Below are 25418 nucleotides of genomic sequence, written 5' to 3'. Positions count from 1 at the left end.
CGCTGTGCTTGGTGCCAGGAGGGCTTGAGCTGGGATCTAGAAGATACTCCTGATGCATCTCAACATCACCAAAAATAGTGCAGCTACATGTGGGCTGGCTTGGTAGGAGGAGGCAGGAGTGAGACAGTCCAGCATTTTGTCAGAAGGCCAATCCAAGGCTTTTCCTCTCAAATCCCTCTCACTGGGAAAACCCCCCTTCCCTGCTGGGCCAAAACCCACAGCTCTGGGCAGAGCTGGCTGAATGCCTGACCCTGGGTGACAGGCAGCCTTGGACATCTTGGGAGGAGCCCAGGACAGAGAAGTTGGGTTGGGGGAGATCCAGAGTTGGGTCATGGGCTGGCTAGAGCTGTCCCAAAGCTCCTGCAGCCCCATAAATATGACTTTTTGCCATTGCTAGCAGATGGGCACAGGTTTTGCACTGATCTGACCATCTCAGGGCTTCTCTGGGCTGGCTGTGGCCGGAGCTGGTTGTCGCTGTGGTCACCAGGGTCTGGTGGCCAAGGGCCTCCTGCCCTCCCAGCCTGAGCTCAGCGCCGGGAGCACCCGCAGGGCCAAGGGCTGCCCCCGCGCAGTCCCTGCCTGGCAAACAACAGCCCTGGTGTGACCCGCGCTGGGCGCTGGGCAACTCTCCCGCTGGAGCTGGGGCTGGGCGGAAGGGAGCCGGCGGTGGGGAGAGGAGGGGTAAAAACAGCCCCAGGGGGACCCACAGCTGGGGAGGAGGAAACCCCACTGTGGACACCACACTCCTCCTGGTGAAGACCCCAGGGTGATGATGTTTCATCATTACCTTCCCATGGATTCTGCTTGAGGAGATCGAAGCTGTCAGCCCTGGGACGCTGGCAAGGTGAGCACCACAGCAGAGGAAGGGGGTAGATACTGGGAAGGTGGGAACAGTTCTAATTGTATCATTAATGAAGCTTTTCTGTGCTAATTGAATAATTTGGACTGTTAGAATGTTAAAACAGTAATTGGGCTAAGAATAAGTTCTTAGCTCCGTAAACATGGTGTCTTCCCTTTGGCCCATAACAAGATTTTGACTTGGCTTACTATCTAAGCACTTTTATAATCATTGTAGAGAAATGTGCCCTGCTGGTGTGCAGTTCATCTCATCCTAAGAGCAACATCCAAAACGGGGCAGACAGATCTCACTCTAGAAGTGCCTATTTCTCTCCCCTGAATATATAAAGAGCATGGAGACAGCTGGCTCAGAAGGTGATGTTTGTGCTGTAGATGGGTGAGGTTAGGTGAAATAAATCCCTGGAGAGGTAAATGAATCTTCACTCTGAGCAGAGCTGTGAAGAACTCCCTGGGGAACCCTTCCTGATGGAAGTGTCTGTATAGCTCACTGTTCTCTTAACCTTAAATATCATAGAAAATGTCTAAGTCCATCTTAGGAGCCATTGCTGGCATCATGAATATGGCCACCCATGTTTTAACAAGCAGAAACAAGTTGGAGAGAGATGCGGATAGTGAATTTCTTGGAGTGAAGAATTAAGTCCAGCCATGGCCTGAGCTGGTTGTTGCTGTGATAACCAATGTCTGGTGGCCAAGGACCTCCTGCTCGCCTGGCCTGAGATGAGCTCAGCGCCGGGAGCACCCGCAGGGCCAAGGGCTGCCCCCGCACAGTCCCTGCCTGGCAAACAACAGCCCTGGTGTGACCTGCGCTGGGCGCTGGGCAACTCTCCCGCTGGAGCTGGGGCTGGGCAGAAGGGAGCCGGCGGTGGGGAGAGGAGGGTTAAAACCAGCCCCAGGTGGACCCATGACTAGGGATGAAGAAACCCCACCATGGACATAACACTCCTACCAGTGAAGACCTCAGGGTGGTGACGACTTGCTGTAAAACCTCCCCATCCTGCTCACGGGAGGCTGAACCTGCTGACACCAGGTCACAGATGGACATTGGCAGGGTGAGCATCACACCAGAGGAAAGGGAGATAAGAGTTTTTCTTATAACAGTCACTATTATTCACGAGCCTTTTCTGTATTAATTAGAAGAGACATCCCAGATTAGATCAAGGAGGGGAGACCTTTCTGGAGGTGCTTCCCTAGCTCTTTATATGACTGCATTGCTCACTTTGCAAAACTGTGGGAGCTCAATGACTTTTGCCTTTGGCAAGGTCCTACCTGAATAGAGATTTTCATATGAGGGTGACAAATGAGCCAGTGGGGCGTGTGCTCCATTAGGCCTCTGTTTTATTGTGGACAGTGATTGGTTTTTTTTAGTGCAATTTATGAATGAAGGTTTTTCCTGCTGGTTGCAATGCTTTGGTCTCCTGGACGGCCTCTGCTGTCCCGGGCTGACAGAGGAGCTGGGATTCATGGCCACCAGTGTGAACATCTATAATGTGGTTACTTACCAATGCCTGCTCATCTCCATCAGCGGCCGAGGGAGCCCTGGGTGTCTTGCTTGGAGGGAAGCAGAGGGATTTAACTCACAAATGAAGGTGCTGGGGGTTATACATCTCTGTGTGAGTTGGGTTTGACTCCAGCCCATGGGCCCCTAGCACCATCTGAGATGTTCTAAAGCTTTGGAGAAGTCACACAGACCTGGCAGGTATGACACTGCCCCGTGGCCAAGCAGGTTTCCCTAGGACATTCTGAACGGCACAAACACCGCTGTGAATCCTAGCCCTCGTGCTGTGATGTATTGATGGGGCTCCACTTCCCTGCTATGATGGTGGCACCCAATGCAGGACAGACGCCGTCAACATCCACACAGCCAGGCATGCCGCTGCCTTAGCCAGCTCCCCAGCCGGGGTGTGAAAACTTGGGTATTTGTCTGTCGCCAGGCAGAAAAAATGCCTGTTCGGTGATGTTGTGGCCTCACTTGGAAATGCAGAGACCTTTCTTTTGGATGAGGCTGGAACAAATGTTTTGCTCAGTTGGGAACATTTTGTTTCTTTTCCAAGAGAAGATTTTTTCGTGCTGTGATGTGATATCTGAATGTTTTTCTTGCTGAAATACATTTTGATATTGAACATCATTTTGAAAGGAGAGGCTGCAAATGTCATTCGGCAAAATGGCACTTATTTCGTTTCCAACATTTGCAAAATGGGTCAGTTCACAAAATTCCATCTTTTTTAAGTGAAAAAAATGTTGGCTGTGGGGGATAAAATGCCAAAAAAGTTCTGCTGACACCCTCCTTGGAGCCTGGGACATTATGGCCTAGGGTTATCCTGCTTCTATGTATGCTACCAACATCGGAGAGATAGAGAATAGCAGCCTGAGAATATGAGCTGGAAGCAATCCCATGCACACCAAGGAAGGGCCAGAAGTAGTTTCTCCCAGCAATCAGCCATCCTACACAGCTTCCTCTGCTTTGGGCTGGCTCTGCCTTAACCCTTGTTAATTTGGGGTTGGGGCTCTAATAGTCAATGGGTTTGGCCACCAGGTCATCAGGGTTTGGCCATCCTACTCACAGATCCCCAGGAGGAGATGACATGGGTTCGTCTGGTTTGGCTGGTGGATGCGTCAAGGCCATGACCCCGCAAGAGGGTTAATTTCAAGGAGAGGAACATGTCTTGGCCTTCTTGGGTCCTCTGCCACCTCTTGGTCTTGTGCTGCCAAAGCAGCGATGAAGCCTCCTGGACAATTGAGAGTGGGCAGTGACACTCCTTAGCCAGGAAAATCAGAACTCAACCTCACCAGGTTGTCTGTGCAGCCAAACTTTTAATAAAACCTGCTGATAATTTCCTAACAGTCTCCCCCCATCCCCCCCCCCAACCCTCCATTTAACCATTAAATTCCTGTCATGGTTGTTTGGAGGAAGAAAGAAAATTCCCAGTGCAATCCTTGAAGACACAATGCAATGCAAATTCTTTACTGCAAACATTTCTTGTCTATATGGGACAGAAGAACAACCATTTATAGAAATCTTGGAGTATTTATAGGGGAGATGTTATGTATGATGCTCTATACTGAATCAGCCCTACTTTAAAGTCACTGCCTGAACATGTGGAGTTGCTGCTGCTGTTGATTTACTCTCCCATTTATATATTCTCATCTGCGTGGGGAGGACCTAGCAGGATTTGGCACAAAGCTACAAAGCATGACTGCCACATCTCGCAGCTGTGCATGGCCCCGCTGCCTGAAAACCTTCCGGATCTGGGCTGTAATTGCGATGTTGTGAGGAGAATGAGCATCAAACTGGCTACAGGCGACTTGCCTGAGGGTATCGGACTGGTCAGTGGCAAGGACTGATAAGCCCTTGGGGATTCACACACGCCGGGAATTCACGCACAGGGCAGATCCTGCGATGACACGGGCTACCAACCCGCTTCTCACTTGAGAGGCGTCATTTTTAGACATTGAACACTGCATTTCCTACCGGATCGCAGCATGACGGCAATTTCCTTGCTCATCAGGAAGGCAGCTCCTTTCACCTCTGCTGTTCCTTTGGCAAAGAAATGAACTACAAGTGTTTCTGCAGCCCTCACATGTGCTAGATTTCCACACCTCTCTGGGCAATAGCTCCAGGCCCATCAAAGTCTTGGCGGTGACATTTTGCAGGAAGAAGCTGTGCTTTGCCATGGTCTGCTTTTGAACTGCTGTTTTTTTCCCACAGCACATCTGTATGGGTTGGGACAGTTCCTCTTTGCCTGTCCGGTGAATGGGAAGTTGAAGGAGAAGGAGGGATTTGCTAAAGGTCCCAGGGAGTTCAGGGCAAAGCAGAAAGGTTGTCTGCCGTGGGCCGGATCTCTACCAGCCTGCCCTGTCTGACACGGAGTAATGGAAATTCCCAACTGCTTTCTCTTTGCCTTTCTCAAAGGTTTACTAGCCCCAGGTGAGCGGATAACTAGACTTTTACAAGGCAGCATTAACACACTTTTATTTTACAAAAGTAAATTCAGGGGCAGGTGTCATCTGGTTTTGCACAATAGTTTTATGGGGTGAGTAGCGTGGTCACGAGCCTCTGAAAATCTCAGCTTTCCTGAGCAGTCAGACACTTCCCTCTTATCATACCAGTTTGTTTTCTCTTCGCAATTACAGTCGTCACTCACAGAACCAACATCTGCCACCTCTTTGCGTTCACTGGTTTGTCTTGCTTGTCCAATCTCTGAGATGTCCTGGAGGTGTTTCTTGCAGCTCCATGTTCCTTGATCTAAACACTGCAAGTGCAGCCGCTCGCCTTCCTCTGACTGGTTCTCAAAAGCAAGGAAAGAGAGAAAACAACGGCGACATTGGAAGTTGGCTGCAACTTTGGCGTCCTCCTGAACCTCCTGCACCCGCAATGGGTTGGGAGGTCCTTGCTGCAGCAGGAGTGTGTGCTCCAGGTCATCTCACAACAACTGGGGCAAAGAAACCCTCATTCCTGGCCAGTCAAGGACCAAAACACCTGTTGCTCCCCAAAGAGCACTTCTGCTCTCCAGGACGGCATTTTTGTCCCCTAAACTGAGCTAAGAGCAAGGGAATACTTGCGCAGCCTTCATCCTCACAGAATAAGAACCTGGGTTGTCCAAAGTCCTCGGTTTATCAGAATGGTTCGAGCAGACCATAGCATCCTGTGCAATGGTATTGGTTTTATATATTTAGGGGTGAGTCTAAACACCAACCAACCAAATATGAACCACCTGAAAATTCTGAAAGGAACCCATACTTAGATCCATATCCCCATCTTTAATTTCCTTCTCTTTCTTAAATGCCTTCAAAGATAGAGCGAATGAACCCCATTAGAATTTTTAAAATTTATTCTGGAGAACTAATGCATTTCTCTTGCGGCCCAGAGGGTTTTCTCCACGCAGAGAAAAGACCGACAGAGGAACATCCTTTAGGAAAGCTTGCATCAGTGACAGCTAACACACTGCTCAGCAGCAGTGATGTTTGCATTACTGTCAGGAGCTGTTTTCCCCTGTTGCGAGCAGCCAAGCTTCCTCTGGAGAGCAGGATGAGCTGTGCAGACTGACAAAGAGAACGGGAGGATGGATGTGCTTCCAGGAGTGAGTTTTGTCCAGTGACCCCTTGGATGAGGCATGACTCTGGATGCAGGGAGTGCTGTGGACTGTTCGCTAGCTGGTCTGGATCAGTGCCGCTCTGCCAGCTTCAGCCTCTGCCCCGAGTCCCTGGTGGCTGCAGAGACCAGAGAGACACTTGGACAAAGCAGTCCAGGGTTCAGAGGGCACCACCCCGAATCCCTGCAAACCTCAGCCCTCCAAAGTGTTTCTGTGTAAGGTCATGGTGGGAGCCCCAGGGCTAGCCACAATTTCTCTGCAGTCCTGGACCCTTACTGAAAACTTCCTCATCTACTGGCCTCACCTTGGACAGGACAAGACTTCTAGGGTGCTGCGTGCCCAGCACCAAGCATCGCATTTTCACCTCCCTCTTCTCCCAAGCCCTGTCAAGTGCTCACCCATTCCTAGCACAGTGCATCAGCCTCTGCCACCCCGCCAGCTGCAGCTGGTGGCCTGGGTTGGGATCCACCACCTGGGTGCATGTGGCATGAGGTGACAGAGACCAAGGCATGCAAACCAGCAGGGCCCAGCACCTGCAGCTCCAGTCCCACCTGGATCCTCCTCCTTGGTTGCTCCCACAGAGTCACCTGTATCGTGGGCCAAGGGAGCAGATGTTCAGGAGCTACCAGAGGGGGCTGAGGGGGACCAGGGTATGAAGTGCGCTGGGAGCAGGAGAACGAGACCTTACAAACTACAGCCACCCCTGCAGTGAGCAGGGCATGATCTCCCTTGGAGGAAGGGATGGGTGAATCCACAGGAGGTTAGAGGATTGCCTGGGGAAGCAGCGTATGTTAAAAGCCGTAACAGTCGTGCAGTCCATCCTGGAGAGGTCTTTGGGCAAATCAGCCCAAAGTCCTGTTCCTTTCCCCAGCATGGTGCCAGCGTTTATTGCACTGCCCTCGCCAGCTGTTCATCCTGAGCAAGGCAGACTCTTCTCATGCCTTTCCTCAGGCCTTCTCATGGTCCTTGCTTCCAGTCAAAGACGCATGACTTTCTTGGAGATCCCCCTTTTCTCCAAGGGCTGGGGAACAGCTTCTCCTCCCTCTTCCTTTTGCATCTGGCCTCTCCATCTCTATCCCCCTACTCCTCCAAATCAGTTGCAGCCTTTTATTGTCCTGTTCCCCAAGTCTAAGCAGGGCTGTCCTTCTCCTGCTAGGGATCGGAGTCTCCCTGAGCCCTCCCTGCCTTGTCCTGGTGAGACACCGTAAGGAAATGGAGGTGGTCAAATCATGGATGGGTTTTTTTTGCTTCCACTTCTTGTATTCCTCACTGTGGTGGTCAAGGGATACCCAGTCCCATGTGTGTGATACCCCCCCTGCTCCCCAGGCTGCTCTGTAAGGCAAGGAGTGCGGCTACCTCCGTACGGAGGAATATGGAAAGGCCGGAGGAAGAGGAGGGTTGGTCCCGTGCCAAGGAGAGGGCTCCCTTACCTGCTGCCATTTTACACTGCCGCTCGCACTTCCGTTTGGTTTCGAACCGGTTGCTGTTCCCTCGGCACCCTCCAAACACGAATGGCCGGCAGGCATCTGCCTCCGGGTGGTAATACCAGAGCAGCGTGTACCGCCGGCAGGAGCCCTCGTCCATCGGCTGGAGGCAGGGGGCTGCAAGGACACAGATCCCTCCAACACTCGCTCTGCCACCCCAGCTCCCTCCTGGTCCCCTGGCCAGTGAGCTCTGTGGGTCAGGCCACCGGACCTCCCAGCTACCCACGTTCAGCGCTGCACCCTGATGCAATGGGGCTTGGAGTGAAGGTGGCAGCATCCAGCCCGGTAGGAGCCAAAGATGGGACAAGCACGAGGCTGCTTGTTGCTCCACACCACCTAGTGTCCCCGGGGTGCCCATCACTGTGGTCTCAGAGCCTCGGAGGGGCTGTTTAACCCTCTGGCTCCCGTAGGGTCTTTGCAGCGTGCAGGAGTGTTGGCCAGGGGAGACTCTTGCTGTGTGTTTTGCCGCTGACCAACACGGGATCAGAACATTCTCCGCCAGCTCAGTCCCAGCTGAGTCCCTCCCGGAAAACGCAGCTACGTTAAGCTGAGTACAAAGCTGAGATTTGAGACTCTACTTGTTGGCACGTGTAACTCTTTCAGTGCTGCGTCCCCTCAATCTCAATGCAAAAAAGCACTTCCCACCCGGGAAGTGACTTCCCTAAATGTCATTTAATTCAGCACATTTCACCTGGTAATTGACTGTGGGCTTCGTGGCGCTTGTGCTGAGAGGGATCCATTATCTGCTTATCACTGGAAGCTGCTGAGGAAGCAAATGAAAGTCACAAGTAATGAGGGCATGCAAATAAATTAGCCACCGTTTAAATATTGATTGTTGGAGCCTTACATAGCTTTCCGTGACCTAACAAGTTCTTAATAAATGTCACAGAGCAATTGGTATGGGGGGGAAATCAGCGGCAATAAAATTCTTAATGGTGTTAAACAACTCGGTCAAAGAAGGCTGGATGTTAGTCAAAGAAAAGGGAGGTATTTGTGGTTGTTTGCTGGAGATAAATGTCAGGCGGGAGTTTTGTAAATTTGCGAGGTTTGAAAAGCCAGAAGCGATTGTAATCTGGTAGTAATAACCCTCCGATTGCAGAATCCTGTTAACATTTAGAGCGTCTATCCACACTCATCGCTTAGCGGAGCGATTTATGAGCCCTCCTGCCTCCAAGCCAGCTTTAATGGGCTTGTCGGCTGGCGACGGCTGCTGCTGTGATTCAATAACATGTGGTACACTCCATCGATCTGAAACCACCCAGATCCCCAACGCTGCCTTAATATAAAGTGAATTTAAACCCAGACGGATGATGTCTTCGAAGTACGACAAAGACATAAGGTGAGAGTAGGCAGCTCCTTGGGGATGGGGAGGAGGAAAGCGATGATGTTTGGAGTCAGATTCCAGGCTCAGCTGGATTTGGGGTTTGGGTTTGGCCTTCAGAAGTTGCAGAAGTGTGCTCATTGGCTGGCCTGGGTGCTGACTGGCCGGTCGGCCACTGCCCCTTGCCTGCATGGCTAGCCTTCAGAGAGCCTTGCCTCTGAGGTGGACCCTACCACTCGCAGGACTGCTGAAGGAGCACAGCCCATCGTATCTGAGATGGCCCCCTTGCGCTGAGACGACTCTTGCCCTGGAAGTACCTATTTCTCTGAGCTGAAGCACCGGCACCATCCTCCAGCCCATGCCAAAGGCAACCCCATCCATTCTACCCAACCCTTTTCCTCCTGGTGATGAAATTTGAGCATAAACATCTTGATTGACACTGCACCTCTCCCAGCTTGCCGTTCCAGGGTAGTTGGAAGGGATTGTGGTCACTGCAGAAGCCCCAAAGAAATCCTTACTTAGGCTCAGCTGCTGAATAGCAACAAATCAGTCTGAACTCTCCTCTTTTTGCCTTTGAGTCCTGCCCTGTCTTGCAGTGTGTTTGGAGTTTGAGCACCGAGTGCAGAAAGCCCTCCAAAAGCAAGCCCATGGTTTCCTATGCCTCCCTGCCAGCCCTTTTGCACCACAATTTCACTATTTCCCATAAGTCAAGACAAGCAGAGAGCTAGAGCCGAGCCCTGAGGAGGAGGTCGGAGGGTCCTGCTTCAGAGAGAAGCAGCAGACTGTGGGTGGCTGTGATCTGGCCTAGAAGATGTGATGGACCAGAAAGAGGGCAGCTTGTATGGGTCCAGCTGAGTGCAAGTGATCTCCAGGGAGCTGCTAAAATTGAGGGCAGAGCTACCCAGAAGCCCCTCAAGCCAGTAATGCCAAAGGCTGCTGGAAATAGCAGGGTGGTCCTGGAGCCTCCTGGGGAATTACCACGTAGCACAAAATCGTACACAAAATTTGATAATAGTTAAAAACGTGGCCGATCACAGGCAGTGCTTGAACCACACGCTGGCCCTGACCAGTTGCCTTGTGTAGATGTAGCTGCTGTGTGATGTTCCTACAGAGGCAGGCCTGTATACGTGCATTTGCAGTGTAGGACCTTGGTCTTTCTCTCTAGTTTGCTCTCCTCCCTTCTCTCTCAGGCAACACAAAGGGAGAGAAATAGAGCTGGTTGTTTTCCTATTAGCTGTAATCATGAGCTTTACCCATTAAAGGGTTCATGAGGCCCTGGACAGAAATAGCCTATAATAGCTCAAGCGTTTGGTCTCAGAGATGTAATTTCTGGCTGGTAGGAAGCCTCACTAGAAGTTACTGTGAAAGCAAAGGCCATGGTGCGAAGAGGAGGACAAAATCAACCTAAAAACTGCTGGCTCCTTCCAGCCTTTCAATATGTGTCCGGTCTCAATGCTGAGCATGGGCCTCCCATGGCTGGTGCCTGCCTCGCGCTCAGCCCTCCCCAGCTTGGGGCCACACAAATCTGTCTTCTCCCTCATCCATCGCCCCTTCTAGGGCCGTCGGCTCACCTCGCCTCTGATCTGCTGACCAGCCCTTTCTGGCATGGGGGATCGCAGTGTGGGAGTCCTCCTCGGAAATCCCATTGCTGCCTCATTTCTACCCAATTCCAGGGAAAAGGATTTAACATGTGGTTCCTGGCAGGCTCTGGGAGAGGTGGGACACCAGCTGCTACAGTAGTAAAGGCAGAAAGCATGCAGCTGTGCAGCGGCATTTACCTGTAATAAATGAAGTTGGTTCCATGAAGGATTCCTCCGATGTTGCTGATGTGGTCATGTTCTGAGCATTTTTAAGCAGTTCTTTCCAGCTTTCACCATCCTTCCTCGTGCGTTCCCGAGACTGAAAATACCCTTGGAGTTTCCTGTTGATTTTAGCTGCACCTAGGCCTGTGGATTTAATCATTGTATCGGTGATGATGAAGTCTGGCCTCAGAGTCAAGTTTGATGGTGAGGCCACCATGCTTTGAAAAATAATTGTAGCAAAACAAAATTAGTGCCACTGCACAACATAGTATGGGAGGAAAGTCACAAGATGATGTTTTGTTGACCAAAACATACAGACCAGTGGGGTATGCAGTCAAGGTAGGAAACCTATTTCCAAATCACATACAGTCTAGAGATGGGCAAGCAATCAGAGACAGATCATACTGTCTGCTGTCTTCTCAAGGAAGCGGGGGAGAGCGTGCTAAACTTGCTCAGAATAAAAGCTGATTTTGAGGAAGTGATTCCCAACCAGTGTGGTCAGCCTCCTTGGGAAAGCACAACATCTTCCAAGTGATATTTGGGATGGAGCCGTAATAAAAATTAAACTCTGCTGGACCAGTAGCGTCTTCATGGTGTGGACCCCCTGAAGTGCTAAGCACTGCCAGTCTTCTCAGATAAGAGTTGTTTACAGAAAAGCTGGGAACCTATGATCTAAGGGAAAAGTAGCCCAGCTCGGCTATGCTAATTTTACCTAAACAGCACCTGTGGCATGAGTGCTGGAGAGAGGACCATGCGCTCCAGGCTGGAGGACTGGCCCGTCTGATAACAGGCAGGCTCCTTGAGTAATGAATGCAAAATGCTTCAGCAAGGCCCGTTCTTCATAGGAGCGCAAAGGCTGGTGTGTCCAAGAGCATTCACCATGCAGGACTCATTTGCTCTGACTTATTTATGCTACAGAAGCAAGCGGAGGCTTGGGCAAGGGTGGGATACCGGCGCTTGGGGCCCTGGAAAGACACCTGGTGACAGATGACCTGTGCCCTGACAAGACTGTCTTTTTAACCACAAAGCATGAGCAAAACAGAGCCTGGAAAGGGCCAGTTCTACTGTCTCCTTACATCCAGGGCAAAGATGCCACCAAATATCTCAGCTCCTTGCTTCTTGACCTGTCTCCCTGTTTAGAAAGTCCGTACTTTGTGAAATGCTCTGCTTTCGTATATTGTAAAACAATGTTCTGTTAGGAAGGCTAAAAATAAGAAGAACATGAGTTCACTGTATTTTAGATGCAAATTGCTGCTCTGAAGTTCCTCCTTAGACTATTCCTGTTTATAACATTGATATTAAATACAGTTTCAATGGGGGAAATGAGTAACAAAGCAGTGGCTGCACAGAGGGGGGTCTGTGTGCCACGTGAGTCAGTAAGGTCCTTGTGTCACAAAGCCCAGTGACATCCTACGATGATGCACGTGTCACAAGTCAGGTAGATAGGCTGCGTGACTCCGTGCTGCTGGTGCTTAAGCTGGAGCAGGTGTACCACCTTGGCACAGCATGTAGCGGGGAAGAGGGCCACTTGGAGAAGCTGATAATGAGGGTTAGAGAATGACAAGAAAAAAACCCAGGTGATCTGGAAAGGCCCCAGAGTCATGCTTGCTTGGTCTAGAGGAGAGAAGGCAGAGGGGTGGCGGGATATAGGCTCAAAAACAAGCTGTGGAGAGGGACACTTGGTGTCGGTGGACTCACCGTCTGGATGCCATGGATGCTATGGATTAGATCTCCATAATGGGAGCTTAAATGCACAGTGATATATAGACCCCTACACCGTAGGCATTTCACTGGCAGTGTTGGATGGTGGAGCTTATAGGTGTCTATGGTCTGGGCTGGTGGAGCAACAGGATCCATTTCATGGGCAGGGAATGGTGTTCCTGTGGCTGCAGTTTTTAATGGACAGATGTCACAGGTGTTTGTGAGAAAAAGCGTTCATCCTGTCTTTTAGTAGATGGTGAAAGCAGGAGACCTCTTGGCCTTCCTCTCAAGCCAATTTTCTCAGATTGCCCTCAAGAAAGAGCCTCCCTAGAGCCAGGGTCCAAAAGCAGTCGGTGATCCAGGGTGATAGCCCATGCTGAATCACAGAAAAAGCACTTATTTTCAACAGCACCTTTTCACTCAGGACTTCAGACTGTTTGGGGTCTGGAGAACATCCTCTACTCAGCCACACAAAATTGCACATATTTCTGAGGCTTCACAGAAATTAGCAGCCTTCCTGTGAGCGTCCTTCCAAACTCACCTGCACAATCTGCAAACATAAGACATGACAGTGCCATGACAGTGCCAGGATCTGGGCAGCTACAAGGCAAAACCACAACACAGCCAGCCTTTTGGGGAGGCAATGGATACAGTTGAGGGCAGTCAAAGTTTGTTTGCTACTTCTTTTTCCCTATGAAAACTGGATTTTCAACCAAATCATTGTTTTCATAGGCAGCATTTTCCATTTTTTCCCTTAAAAGCATTCAAATGTATTCTAGTATTTCTAAGCAGAATCGACTGTGGCTCCAGATTAATGGCTGAAGCATCTTGGAAAGTGGAAGATCGTGGATCTGAACTCTATTTGGCCATAGATCGTTCCCTAATCAGCAGGCCCCAGAGTGCGAGGCAGGAGTGGGGCAGCTCTCTGCCTGCCCTCAGCAAGCTGAAACACCTCAGGGCAAAGAAAGCAAGACCACAAAACCTAGACATTCTTGTGATGTTGGGATTCTGGGGTAAAAACATCCCCAAATGTGTTTTCCCCTCCATTTGTTGTTGTTGTTATGACCCTGATCGGCAATTATTCACTGCCAGAGAGGAGAGGTCTTTGGGTCAAGAAGTGCCAGAAAAGTGACAGGAATTAAAAGGTTGCTTGGAGTCTTTAATAGGAAAAATGTAGCTCCAAGCTTTCCCTTGTGGCCCAGCACCATTTGCCAATCACAGAGAAATCGAGATGGCAAGAGAGGAAAGCTTTGCTGACAAAACCACCCACACAGAAACGGGAAGATAGAGGGTTTAAAGAAAAAAATTAGAGTTTGAACATGAGGTCAGGACTACAACAGAGACCTCGCGGCCCAGAAGCCCGCACTCATCTCGGAGTGTGGAGAGGCGACGTGTCTCCATTTGCTGCTAATGGGGTGATATTTGCTCTGGCAAGCGAGGTTGTGCTGGCACTCAAATTGCTCCAATTTAGTCCCTGGCAGGTGTCAGAGTGGTGCCCCGTGCAGCAGCCAGGGAGCTCGCCAGCCGACTTACCGCATCTACCACTCATTTCGCTTCTGACCACCTCCTTCACTCCTTCCTCCTGTGCCGTGAGGGGGAAAGCAGCGGGTTAGCAGTGATTTTCTGCCCGGGCACCCCCATCTCCCTCCGTTCTGTGCCACTTCCAAACTCTGTTTACTCCATCTGAGATGTGTCAGAAAGTGAAAAAAACCCAGCTTTGATTTGGCCAAGATCAGAGACATACACCTGGTGTAACAGGTTCAAGATTTGGGGCTCATCAGTGACCCGGCGGAAACAATTCCCTTTGAAAATTCCTTGGCTTGTGGATGTCTTGCAACACCTATATGCTAGTGACTGTTTCCTTCTTGCCCCTGGGGGCCAGGATCTCCAGTCCAACGTGAGGATCATGGCACACCTCAAGGCCAGGTTGGCTCTCCAGTGAGTGTCCCATCCTCTTGGCACTGTTCTTTGAGCCATGGTCTCTCAAGTGTCCGTCACCTCTGAGAAGCTTCATCAACCCACCTGCATCTGTGCAAAGGGGCTGCTCAAATCATACGGCATGGAGATGAGCTGTAGCGCTAGATGCTAGCTGCATCTCATTTTGTTCTCCTTTGTCTCTTTACCAGCTAACACTGTTACCCCCACAGCGAGACATCTATCCTTCACCCTTGTGCCAACCAAGGGTCAGATGAGCTTCTTCCATGTGCAATGACTGGCGTCTTACCGCATCTCATGTAGTCGTACCCCTTGCAGGGATGAAAAATTCTGCATGGGAAGAGCTATTCTGGGACGACAGCTGTTGATCTTGTTATTTGGGGTTGGATTCATCTGTCTAGATGAGTGTGTCTACATACCCTGAGCTCCCTTTATAATCAGTGTTGTTTAGGAAGCAATTCACCTCATCCTAACAGAGATGCCAACTTTTACTCAGCTTTGACTAAAGCTCTGGTTGTAAAGGGAGCCAAGACAACTTGCTCAACTGGAGGCACTTACTAACCCATAGCTGGGCTCACTTAAGCTGCCCACACATAGGGGCAGCTACATGTAAGCTGCCCAGCATTGCTTGCAATGCCAATGCCAATGCTCATCCTGCCTGGCCTCTAGGCACAGGGAGGATGAAAGTGCTGTGTCCTATCAATCAAAGGGCACTAAACACATTTGTTCAGGCAATGTGATAGAGACCCTAATACTATGGGAGCTGCATCCAGGTCTTTGCCCTGACCAACGTGGATAAACCACTCCTTCTTCTTCAAGTTTTATAAACCCAACGCAGGCAAGGTGAAAGCTTTTTCAGTAATGTCAGGTCCCTAATCACTCTTGCTGGCTTTGTAAATGGGGCAGATTTCTCTCCTCTGCTCTTTCTTTGCTGTTGCTCAACCCTTTGGCATTGGCCACCAGCCACTCACTCACTCAGCCACTGGTGAGTTAGAAGATTGATGGGGAGGATGGGAGAGGAGAAATGTGCCCTGAACTCTGGGTCTTTGGGCCTGGCCTCATGTTGCTTCGTACTGCTCCCTCCCCAGCTTGTGTATGTCTGACATCTCCGGGTAATGGCCAACACTCTCATTTCCTGGATATTAACCACATTGATTTGTTTCTCAGCATTTCCCTCCTCCCCTACACCTCTTAGGGGCAGTTTGCCCTATTTTCTCTATTCAAGCCTGTGTAATAGGATGTGATCTTGGGCTAAAGTACTTACAGAAAGACCAGGATCTCCCTTTTCTCCTTTCTGGCCAGCTGGACCATTTTCACCCTGTTAAAAACACTTAAGTCATTACAAAAGTTCAGTAGATTGACCATTAAATTCTCCAAGAATAAGTGCACCTTAGAAAAAGATGCTCTAGAAAGGGAGATGGGGAAAATGCTTATATGTTTTCCCATAAATTTAAGGCATATCTGTAAATAGCTCACTGAACAGGAAGGAATGGACTTATCCAAGTGCAGGGAGATAAGAACAAAAGTGTGTTTCAAAGGGCTAGGTACAGACTCTCAGATTTTGTGGGCTGGTTTATGCTTTCCTGCTCAGTTTGAAGAGCTGTGTGACTGCTCTAAATTAGATATGCAGAAAGCAGCAAGGCTCTGCCCTACCCAAACTATCAGGATGTTACCAGCTGCAGTTAGAGTCAGGTTTCTTTGCAATATGTAAGTGACCACAAAGATCCAGGGAGAGGACTGGAGGAAAGGATCTGGCCTCCAGATAGAAGCTCTGGAAACTCCAACCAGACCATGCAGAAGACTGCAACCAGGAGTCTTCTGCAATCACAGCTCTGGGACCACGCAACACAGGGAGATGCTGAGTTTTGCGAACAGGCCTTTCTGCATCATAGAAGAAAATATCTTCAAAAATTTTCCACTCCAACTTAGTGAAAACTGAATTTGCTGATTAAGAATACTTTAAAAAATAAAAGGAAAAGGGGCACAGGAAGAACAATCTAAATTGAAGCTGCGATGGCCATTTTTCTCAATCTGTGCCCAGTTACTGGGGCTAGAGCGCTGGGAGAAATCATATTACCCTCCAATGACACATGGAGCTAATGCAATGCCACCACCTGATGCAAAAATCATGTGAGTCAGTTTTAGTGAGACCTGCAGCATGTAGGGATTTACCCAGAACATGAGTTATTCTGGCTGCAGGGGAACCACCAAAGCCCAGTTTGCTGCTTGGATATCAAGATTAAGCTCTTCTTTGTATTCTGTGGTGTGCATTAAAAGGCTGGGCACCCCCTCTTTGTACTGAAGCCAGGATTACTGTTTGACTCCCGGTCACATGGCCATCACAGTTGGTGAGGACTTGCAGTCTCTGATCAGAGATCTGTCAGCCAGCTGCCCCAAGGCAGCAAAGAAGGTGTGATGCTAGCCTGGATGAACATGTGAGATCAAGGCCTATCTGCAGGGAAGCATGTGTGAGTTTTATGCTCAGCACATGAGGCCGAAAGGAGTTTTGTCTTTCCAGCTAGTTAAGTTCTCTGCAATCCTTGGAGATGATGAGACCAACCTCAGTGGGCAGCACTGCTCTTTGATCTGCCTATACCTCATTTCAGAGAGAGAGAAAACACCTTGTGCTGGTCCAACATAAGATGTTCTCCTAAGGAAGTCATATAAAACAACTGGCAGGCCAGTGGGGACACAGCAGCTGCCCCAGTTGAAGGGATCTTCTGACAGAGGGGTAGACAGCACAGATGCCTGGCACTTGGGGTAAAATGCTCTCTGTGCTTTTGTTGCTGCAAAATTTGGAGAGCCAAGAAATCCAACGTAGAACAGTCAGGATTCATCCAGGCCTAATGCAGAGCTCTGCACCACTGCAGGGAAAATGTATATGAATTAGCAATCACTGGCCCCAAAAGTGCTTTCAGAGCGTACCAAAGTCACCAGCAGGCTGCCCAGTGAGTCTATTTGCAGAAAGCTCAATCTCTTGAGCTGGCAGAAGAGCAGACTGAAGGCTGAGCACCAGAGAGCTCCTGTTTCAGTGTTCTTGGGCTGATTCAATACTCAAGGCAATCCCCTGAGGTGTGACCCTGCAGGCCAGCTGTGTCTGCTCAGGGATGCTTGGATCGGACCAACGCGGTGCGTTGGAACAGGGAGATCACGGGACGAGAGGAATGGCAGCCTTGCATTGAACTGGGACGTGACACTGCCCAGGCTGGAGAGCTGGCAGAAGCACATGTGTATGCGTGTGAACCTCCGTGAGGCTGTCCTGAGCCCTAACCCAGTCCAGCCTTGCTTCTCCTGCTACGTTTACACCAAAGTGAGCCAATCTCCACACTGACCTTTTCTCCTTTTCGCCCGTCCATGCCCGGGGGGCCCCTGAGGCAGAGCTGGGGTCTCCCTCTTTTACCTCGTGGACCCTAGAGAGATAAAGCAGAGTTCAGTCAGCAGTGGCCGGGCACCCTCCAGAGATGCCTTACACCACAAGTTGGCATTTTCCCCCAAAAGCCCAGCCTGGGCATGAGTAGGAGAAGAAACTTGGAGCCCTCCAGACCTCAGATGCTAGCCTAACAGATCAGAGACGCTGCCTTTGCTACTTCTCCCCTGGGTAACCTCAAGGAGTTTCCTACTGTCCAACCTGCAGAAAGGATCAATGCCATGTGGGCAGAAGTCAGTTTCTCTCTCCAGCTCTCCCTCTGTTCTGGCACTAATTTAAGAAATCGAGTCTCAGCAGGAGGAGAGGAGCTTGCAGACCAAGATAACACCCTCCCCCATAAGAAATGAGAGTAGCCTCACTGCTGCAGTTCAGACCCAGGGACTTTCTCTTTTAATTTAGGGAAAAGACGATTGGCAGTGTGGGTGTAGAAGACAGCATCTCACAGTCTCTCTTTAATCAGTGTCCAAGCAAAAGCCATTCATTATCTCATACATGGCTCTCTGCGCATGCAATGCTTGTAACTGCTAATCTAAAACTTCCAGCCTGTTTAAACATATATGAGGGGATCTTGTACTTTTGCTTCCTTACTCCCCTCTGTGGCTCTTCTGATATAATTTTCTTTGCAAGGTACAGCCTGGGGAGTTAGGAAAAGAAGAAGAATGTTGCTGCTATGGTTTGAAGCTGGACCTAGCCCATTTTTTCATGCTCTGGCAGGGGGATTTATACCTACGCCCCTTTTAGAAGAAGGGTCTGTGGCACTATTTCCTATTATCATCCTGCCAGTGGCGAAACACTGGATGGGATTCAGCTCACAGGTTTAGGTACCTAAAATGGAGTATCTACTTGTGCAAGTCTGCATGTGACCTGGTGCCTGTGCTCTCTTCATAAGCAATGTAAATCTAGACAAGAAAAGCAATAAAGTCCAAAAACTGGATTCAAACACCCCCTCCCCACCCCAGACATCTAGGGCTTAATGCAGTTACCTAAACATATATCCCTAGTGCTATTTGAGACATGCTAGGGTCTGCAAGGCATTGCACAGGGCTGGCAGATATGACCTGCAGGAGACCTGTGCCCTTCTACAGCTGGCAAAAGGCTACATTTAGGCGGCTGAATCCCTCACAAAATGTTTACGTTTCGTAGAGGTTCTGGATGTCAGGCCTCTTTTCTGTAGATGAAAGTTCTTACTGACAGCCATAACAAGGTCTGAAAAAAATGGGTGCACTGCAACGGACCCACAGTGAGTTCATCCACCGTGGTTCACCCATCCTCTGGACTGCCCATAATGTGTGCGTACGTGGGCTGGGGAGTACAGCCACAATCATCGTCACCAATATTCTCTCTTCAGTACTTGAACAAAAGCCCTCAATCCTTTTGCTGTCTTGCAGATGTATGGCAGAAAGGCTCAGACCTGCTTTTCCAATGCATGAGGAGCAAAATCACCTGCTATATCAAGCACATCATAGCAGGGAACAGAGCACAGAGCTGACAGGGATCCCTTGAGCCAGGCACTTCTGCAACCCCGCTTATGTCTATGACACTACAGGCCAGACGTGGACTGGCTCGCAGACCAGGCTGACACATGGTGTGTGGTGCCTGGCCATGGGGGAGAAGCTGTGGAGCAGCTGCTGCCTACATGTGTGTGCGCCAAAACCTGGTTGTATGCAGCAGGATCCAACTGGGGAGGTCTTAAAGGGCTGGAGGCAAGCAGGAGAGCCAGGATGTGTGCAACAGGGGCTGGGCATAGAAAGACGTACAGGTCATGGCTCGCTCTTGCAGCTCTTATTAACGTGCAACTGCAATGGTTCCTGTGCAGGGCAAGTAGAAAAGGCTTAGATGCATTAAAAGCAACGGAAGGTCACGAGCACCTTTGGGCCATGCTCCTCATGCACCCAGATGCAAAACTGTTTCCAGTTAGCATGGATGGGATTCATCTCACCCAGCTTTAAACTTGTATGGACACGTCTCTGTCAGAGCTAGTTGTCCTCAGCCATGTGGAGAGATTGAGATCCATAGGCTTTCAGGGTGCAATTTCTCTGACAACATTTAGGCATCTACTAAAGGATAAGATGAATCATGCCCTAAACATCATTTACCCTAGAGGGGCCCTTCTGGTCTCTGAACACCAGTGTCTAGCGTTGCTTGTAATGCCCTAAGGTGTCCCACTTAGCCTCATGTTGCTGGTTCAGAAGGGCATGGGTCTTCCATAGATCCTGTGTAATATTTGTCAGCCTTGTGTAATTTTAGGCACCTGAGTAAGCGATCCAATGGCACTTCCTATGGACTAAAGAGGGAGCCCGAGCTGAGTGGCTCAGAGGCAGATATAGACACAGCGCTCACGTCAGATGAATCCCATCTTTGCTCTCTGTGGTGTGGACACTGCCACCTGAGCTAGCCGTCTGGGTTTCTTTGAATCGAAAGCAGGAGATGAAAGTCAAGGGTGCAATTCATCTTGTTCCAGAGTAGACACAAGAAATAGGTCAGATGAATTGTCTCCCAAAAGAGCCTATTTTTCTCCCTCAGCTATCAACTTGGGGGCAATGGTGGCTTGGGGAGGAAAATTCTACGTCACAGACATGTCAAGACAGGTCAGAAGGATTCCCTCCCCCTCCTGCCCCCCATCTGCTAACGTTAGCCATGGATGCTTTGTGAATTCCTGCAAGGACACTTCAAAAGCACTGCAGGCTACTGAGCAATCTTGAACACCTATAGCCTCCTCTGTGCTTTTGCATCATGGAGCAGATTGCTCGAAGTCAAGTCTTTAAAATAATATCATGTCTCTGAGGACACAACAGACATTCAACTTGACCCATCAGTGCAACATGGACCTTGCTGCACCACCTGCATTTCCCTTTCCTAATTATTTCTTCCCTAAGATTTAAACATGTGTGTACATGCTCCTATAGCCTGTACCTATATATATACATATATGTATATATAAATACATATATAATACACACAGAGACATATAAGGATTAAATCCATACACACATATAAGGATACATCATCTCTAGGGTAAAACACAGCACATCAAATACATGCCAGACTTGCATGCTGACAGGAGTTAAAACAGAACTGTCTCTGAAGTGGCTTATGGAAAGCAGTTGGTCTTTCAGGTAGTTCCCCAACTTCAGCTTTTCTTTTGTTCTCGGTTCTTTCATGTTAATCTATTTATTCTCCTGTTCAAGCCTGAAACTCAGCCAGTCCCACTAGCACAGTTGAGAAGGATATTTTTATTTCCAGTCCTCTTTTATTTGAAAAGTTCTTCGTTACTTAATGGATGCCATCTAAGGACTGGTGATTAGCGTTAATATCTAGTATCCCCCCACTGCATTGTGTTGGCAGCAGCAAGACACTCTTTATTACCATAGGATCTGCAGGCAGCATGTTCCTTCTCATAAACAGTATTAGCACGTCTCATTTACAAGTCTTTTTGTTACATTTCAAAAGGTGCCCAGCACGTCTTGCATGCAAAGACACTTATTAAATACGGCCCACAAATGGGGTTTGAAAGCAATGAGCTCCTTCAGAATCCTTGGCATCCTGCTCCCCAGATAATTAGCCATAGGAGGGGTGCACTTGATGCCCTGCTAATTTGAAATGATCAGCTTTCCTGTCTTCATTGAAAAGTCAGATCTTACATTGCAGATAGGGAAAGAAGAGAGGAAAGGAAAAAAAATCTCCAGTGATAAATACACCAAGGGATGAAGTTGACCAAGATCACACAGAAAGATGGCAGTCTTTGCAACTACCTTCTCTCAATGCGAGAGACCTCAGTGCCAGTAGTAAGAGGGAGGAATGTATGCGAACACGGTGATGCATGCAGAGGACACATCTGGGGTGTTGGGTCATGTGAGGATGAGAGGAGCAACCACTTGGGGGTAGCTGAGGAAGGGACTTCTGGCAGGGCTCCCCTGCGAAGGGAAATCCACCATGTCTAGGGCAACATCATACTTCCTCCTGCTCTTGGACACTGCACAGAGCACAGCTGTGGGCGAATCCCGCTCAGGCTGCCCCACCAACCCTGGTGTATGGGTTTCCTGAGAGTGGAGAGGCCCATATATTTGCCCATGTGTGAGGTCCAGACCTGGCTGACTGAGACATGACGTGACTAAAATGGTAAGGAAAAACCTAGATCTCCTGGAAGCCAGCTTATTATAGACCAAACTTGCTCTAGCTGCAGAACCTCCCTTCCTCCCTCCCAGGGTTATTAAGCAGCTGAAGGGGCCCTGGCTGCACATGAGAGCTTAGCATTCACACCTTACCTCCGCACACCAGATCACACCAGGCTTTAGTGCCTACTGCAGAGCTTGAGGTATTCACCTGTGGCCCTGGTTGGCCCTGTGGCCCTTGAGGTCCGTCTGGTCCAGCGACTCCGATCTTCCCAGGCAATCCCATCTGTCCCTTGAAGCCTCCCAAGCCAGGAACTCCTTTGGCCCCCTGAGAATCACCAAGAGAGAGCAGTTCAGAGCGTTTTTCAAGCACAAGTGGTTTTAGACATGGGCTAGTCAAACATGACATAGATACTTTCATGGGTTTTGGCAATAAGGGGAAATTGTGCACACTCTCCTTTGCCCGCTCTTGTGGTACTTGATGGAGCACTAGCATCAATAGGATGGTACAGATCACCTTGGCTTTGCTCTCCACCTTTAGTCCTGCAGAAAGCACCTCACTGCTTGGTGACATGGATGTCCCCCTCTCCAGGGTGATGCCCAGTAACTTCACATCTAATACCCAACTCTCCATGTGTAGGTAAACGGAGTCCTTTAGTCTGTAGCCCTGGAAAAGCCAATGACTGCTGAGGAGGGGAGAGGCAGTTACCAAGAGCTGGCCCATAAATTTCCCACTCATCTGCATGGCTGAGCTTTCTCCTAGAGCTGCTGTGACCAGGAAGGACTACAAATAAACAGAGCAGAGGGAAAGAACTCACAGACTCAGCTGAAGGTGGATTTCTAAAGTAGACTAAAAGAAGAGCCCGTCCACCTAAATCCAAAAGACCTGCATTAATGTGCTCTTCAGGAGGGGTTGTCTCGCTCCCTCCAGCACTCCAGAGCAATGTTCTTCTGAGAAATGAGCCCGCAAGGTGCCTGCCAGCTGGGTGTTATGCACAGAGGCCCCTCTCTCATGATCAGTGTGAAACATTCCCCTGCCCAACATTTCTTGTCTGCCTTTAGCCCAAATGGCACTTCTGCTTGAACTTTTCCTCAAATGTGGACATTTAAACATGAGGACTGCAGAGGGGAGAGATTCACCATGGGGAAGCAAGACCCTATTTTCCCTCCTTCCCTGGGATCCCTCCAGAACCAGTCTGGTCCAGCACCAGTGATGCTTATGGGACAAGTGCAAAAACCCCACAGTCAGAAGACTGGGAATCCTCTGCCAAGGAGTGCCTCCTGCTAAATCATAATAATCAATGATTAAACACAAACTAATGATGTTTTCTGCTCTTCTCAAATTTTTCTGAGCTAAAACTCTAACTATTCTTGCTGTTCATTCCAACCTGAGTGCTTTATGGTTATTGCTGGAATTTCAATTTCAGCCACTTCCAGTGGCAGTGAGCCCTATAGATCATTCACGTGGGGTGTTGAAGTGCATTTGTTTGGATCACTTGTGAACGTGTTGCTCTGCGATCTCCTCATCAGGGAGCCATGACAGAGGGAGAACAGATACCGTCATCCTCTTTCACTAGGCAATTCACTGCCATGCTTGCATACGTGCCAGCCACGGGCCTCACCTCCATGGCCTCACCCTTGAACAGCCCCTTACTGTAGCTTCAGACTGTGTCTTAACTGTGAGGCAAAAATGGGATGGGGGAAGAAAAGAAATGAAGCCATCTGCAAACATGCAGAATTATGTAAAGTTGTCCCATGTCCCTTCCCACACATCTCCTTTGAAAAGTACACTATTTGCTCTCTCTTTTCCTCCTGCCCTTCACATGTATCGCCAAATGGAAACTTCTCCTCTGTTTCATCCGTTCTGGGTGAAAGAGGCAGGCGTGCTGCATGCACACACTTTTAAGTCATTCTCATCCCACCGAGCAACTATGAAGGCAGTGGCCGTCAGCTGGATTTCCAGCTGAGCCTGGATTTCCAAATTAGAATTGTAGAATTACGGGCTAATTTAGGTCGGAAGGGATCTCAGGAGATCTCTGGTCCAACACCCAGCTCAGAACAGGACCAGAGGCAATGTTAGACCAGGTTGTTCTTCTCAAGTTAGAAATAGTGAGAAGAAATTTTTTGCTGTAGATTGACTTCTACCCCATCAATCCTATGCCACCACAGGAAAGAAATTTAAAATGGCTGTAGGGGATCAAACCAAAGGTTCAGTCAGTCCAACATCCAGCCTTCAGCAGTGAACAAAAACAATTGTTTGTGGGAGAGAAGAAGAACAGGAGAAGGCAGTGATATTTTCCCCAGAAATAATCTCCCAGCCTCCAACCCCAGAGAGTTACTGAGCCAGGGGTGTTGCTTGACAAGGGAAGGACTCTCAGTTTTTGACACAGATGAGCATCAGGAGCTCAGAACAGTTGCTACCAACAAAAGCAGCACATTCTTTAAGATCCCAAAACAGCTGTAGACCAGCTTGTGAAGCTGAATGCAAGAATGGCCTGAGGGGCTGGAAAGTGCCAAAAGGCTCAATGGAGGTTGTGGGGATTTTCGTGTGTTTTTTTTTTTCCACCCCAAACAGCTTCTGTTTTAACCGAAAGCCTATTTCTTGCCCCGTAAAATGGAACAAATTTTAGACCTTTACATTTAGGGAAGAAAATGGAAAACATTTAAAGAATGCAGAGAGGGAAGATGGGTGGGGAATGATCGAGCAGGGGACTCTGCAGGGAGCTGGTAGCAGGGATATCTGTGATAGCATAGGACTGGAGCAGGTTAGCCTGGAAACCCTTCCCACTCCCACAGCTGATGTGTTCAGGTTTGAAGGAAAGCCCTTTGCTTTTCCACTGTGTAGTTGCTCATCGCTCTAAATTCCTTTCCTGTTCAGTGGAGGTGTAAAAGAGGGAACAAGTCAAAATTAAAAATGAACCATATTGCCACCAACTGGGACTGCTCCTGAGCCTGGCTCTTGGCAGAGTTAGTGAAGGTGTTTCTGAACCATCCCTTGAAGCTGATGTGAGGTGGACTGTAGAGCCCAAACACTTGTCATAGCATTGCAGGAGGCAGCAGTATAATCCAGTTTATTTTCCCCACAGTATCCCAGACACCCTTTACCCTGGACACGATGGTGTTCAATACACTCTGCCAACTAATCCCACTTCAAGGGTTTGGATGGCTTTAAATCAGTACAGGCCCCTGTATGCAGGCACCCTCCTGGGGTTTAGCGCATCAGCAGAGGGCGAATTTAAGACCTGCCTCTTATGCCCTTTCCAACTGCAGTCCCAGGCTTAATGCTCCAGACAGTTGACATTTGACCACTGGAAAGGGTACCTATGATGTAGAAAGTGTATAATTTTGTTAACTTGGCCTGATAGATGTGAGATTTATTCTTTTGTAAATGGCAGCTCAGTGCAGTCTGGAGAGTACTAACCTTTTCTCCTTTCTCCCCAGGAATTCCCAAGGCACCATCGTCACCTGATACTCCCTGTCTGCCCTGGAAAAAGTCAAGAGAAAATCATGACCGATGCAGACTTGGCCCGGTTGCAGTTTGCTGAACAATATCTGTCTCATCTTCAGATTAAGTGACAGAGACACATCAGGGTTGCTCAGACTGTGCACTGCTGGTACTCAAGGAGGCTTGAAGAAATCATGGCAGTCTGGAGGGAAATCTCATTAAAAAGCCCTGTTATTTTACATA

The 25418-nt window shown here is 49.2% G+C and overlaps 1 protein-coding gene across 1 annotated transcript in view; it reads right to left on the bottom strand.

Moving 5' to 3' along the window:
• Positions 1–2176: 2176 nt before the first annotated feature.
• LOC106488103 (collagen alpha-1(VII) chain-like) overlaps positions 2177–25418 on the bottom strand; it is a 141256-nt gene continuing 118014 nt past the window's right edge. The window contains exons 82-90 of the mRNA XM_067317553.1: positions 25152–25214; positions 21942–22058; positions 17524–17601; positions 15456–15509; positions 13790–13838; positions 10532–10699; positions 8124–8195; positions 7379–7549; positions 2177–6066 (exon numbers count right to left, since the gene is read on the bottom strand). Coding sequence (XP_067173654.1) covers positions 6020–6066; positions 7379–7549; positions 8124–8195; positions 10532–10699; positions 13790–13838; positions 15456–15509; positions 17524–17601; positions 21942–22058; positions 25152–25214 — 819 coding nt within the window. The 3' untranslated portion in view covers positions 2177–6019. The remainder of the gene's footprint in view (positions 6067–7378; positions 7550–8123; positions 8196–10531; positions 10700–13789; positions 13839–15455; positions 15510–17523; positions 17602–21941; positions 22059–25151; positions 25215–25418) is intronic.

Source organism: Apteryx mantelli, chromosome 1 (genome assembly GCF_036417845.1).
Source record: "Apteryx mantelli isolate bAptMan1 chromosome 1, bAptMan1.hap1, whole genome shotgun sequence".
Taxonomy (NCBI): Eukaryota; Metazoa; Chordata; class Aves; order Apterygiformes; family Apterygidae; genus Apteryx; species Apteryx mantelli.
This window is presented reverse-complemented; position numbering and strand designations above follow the sequence as displayed.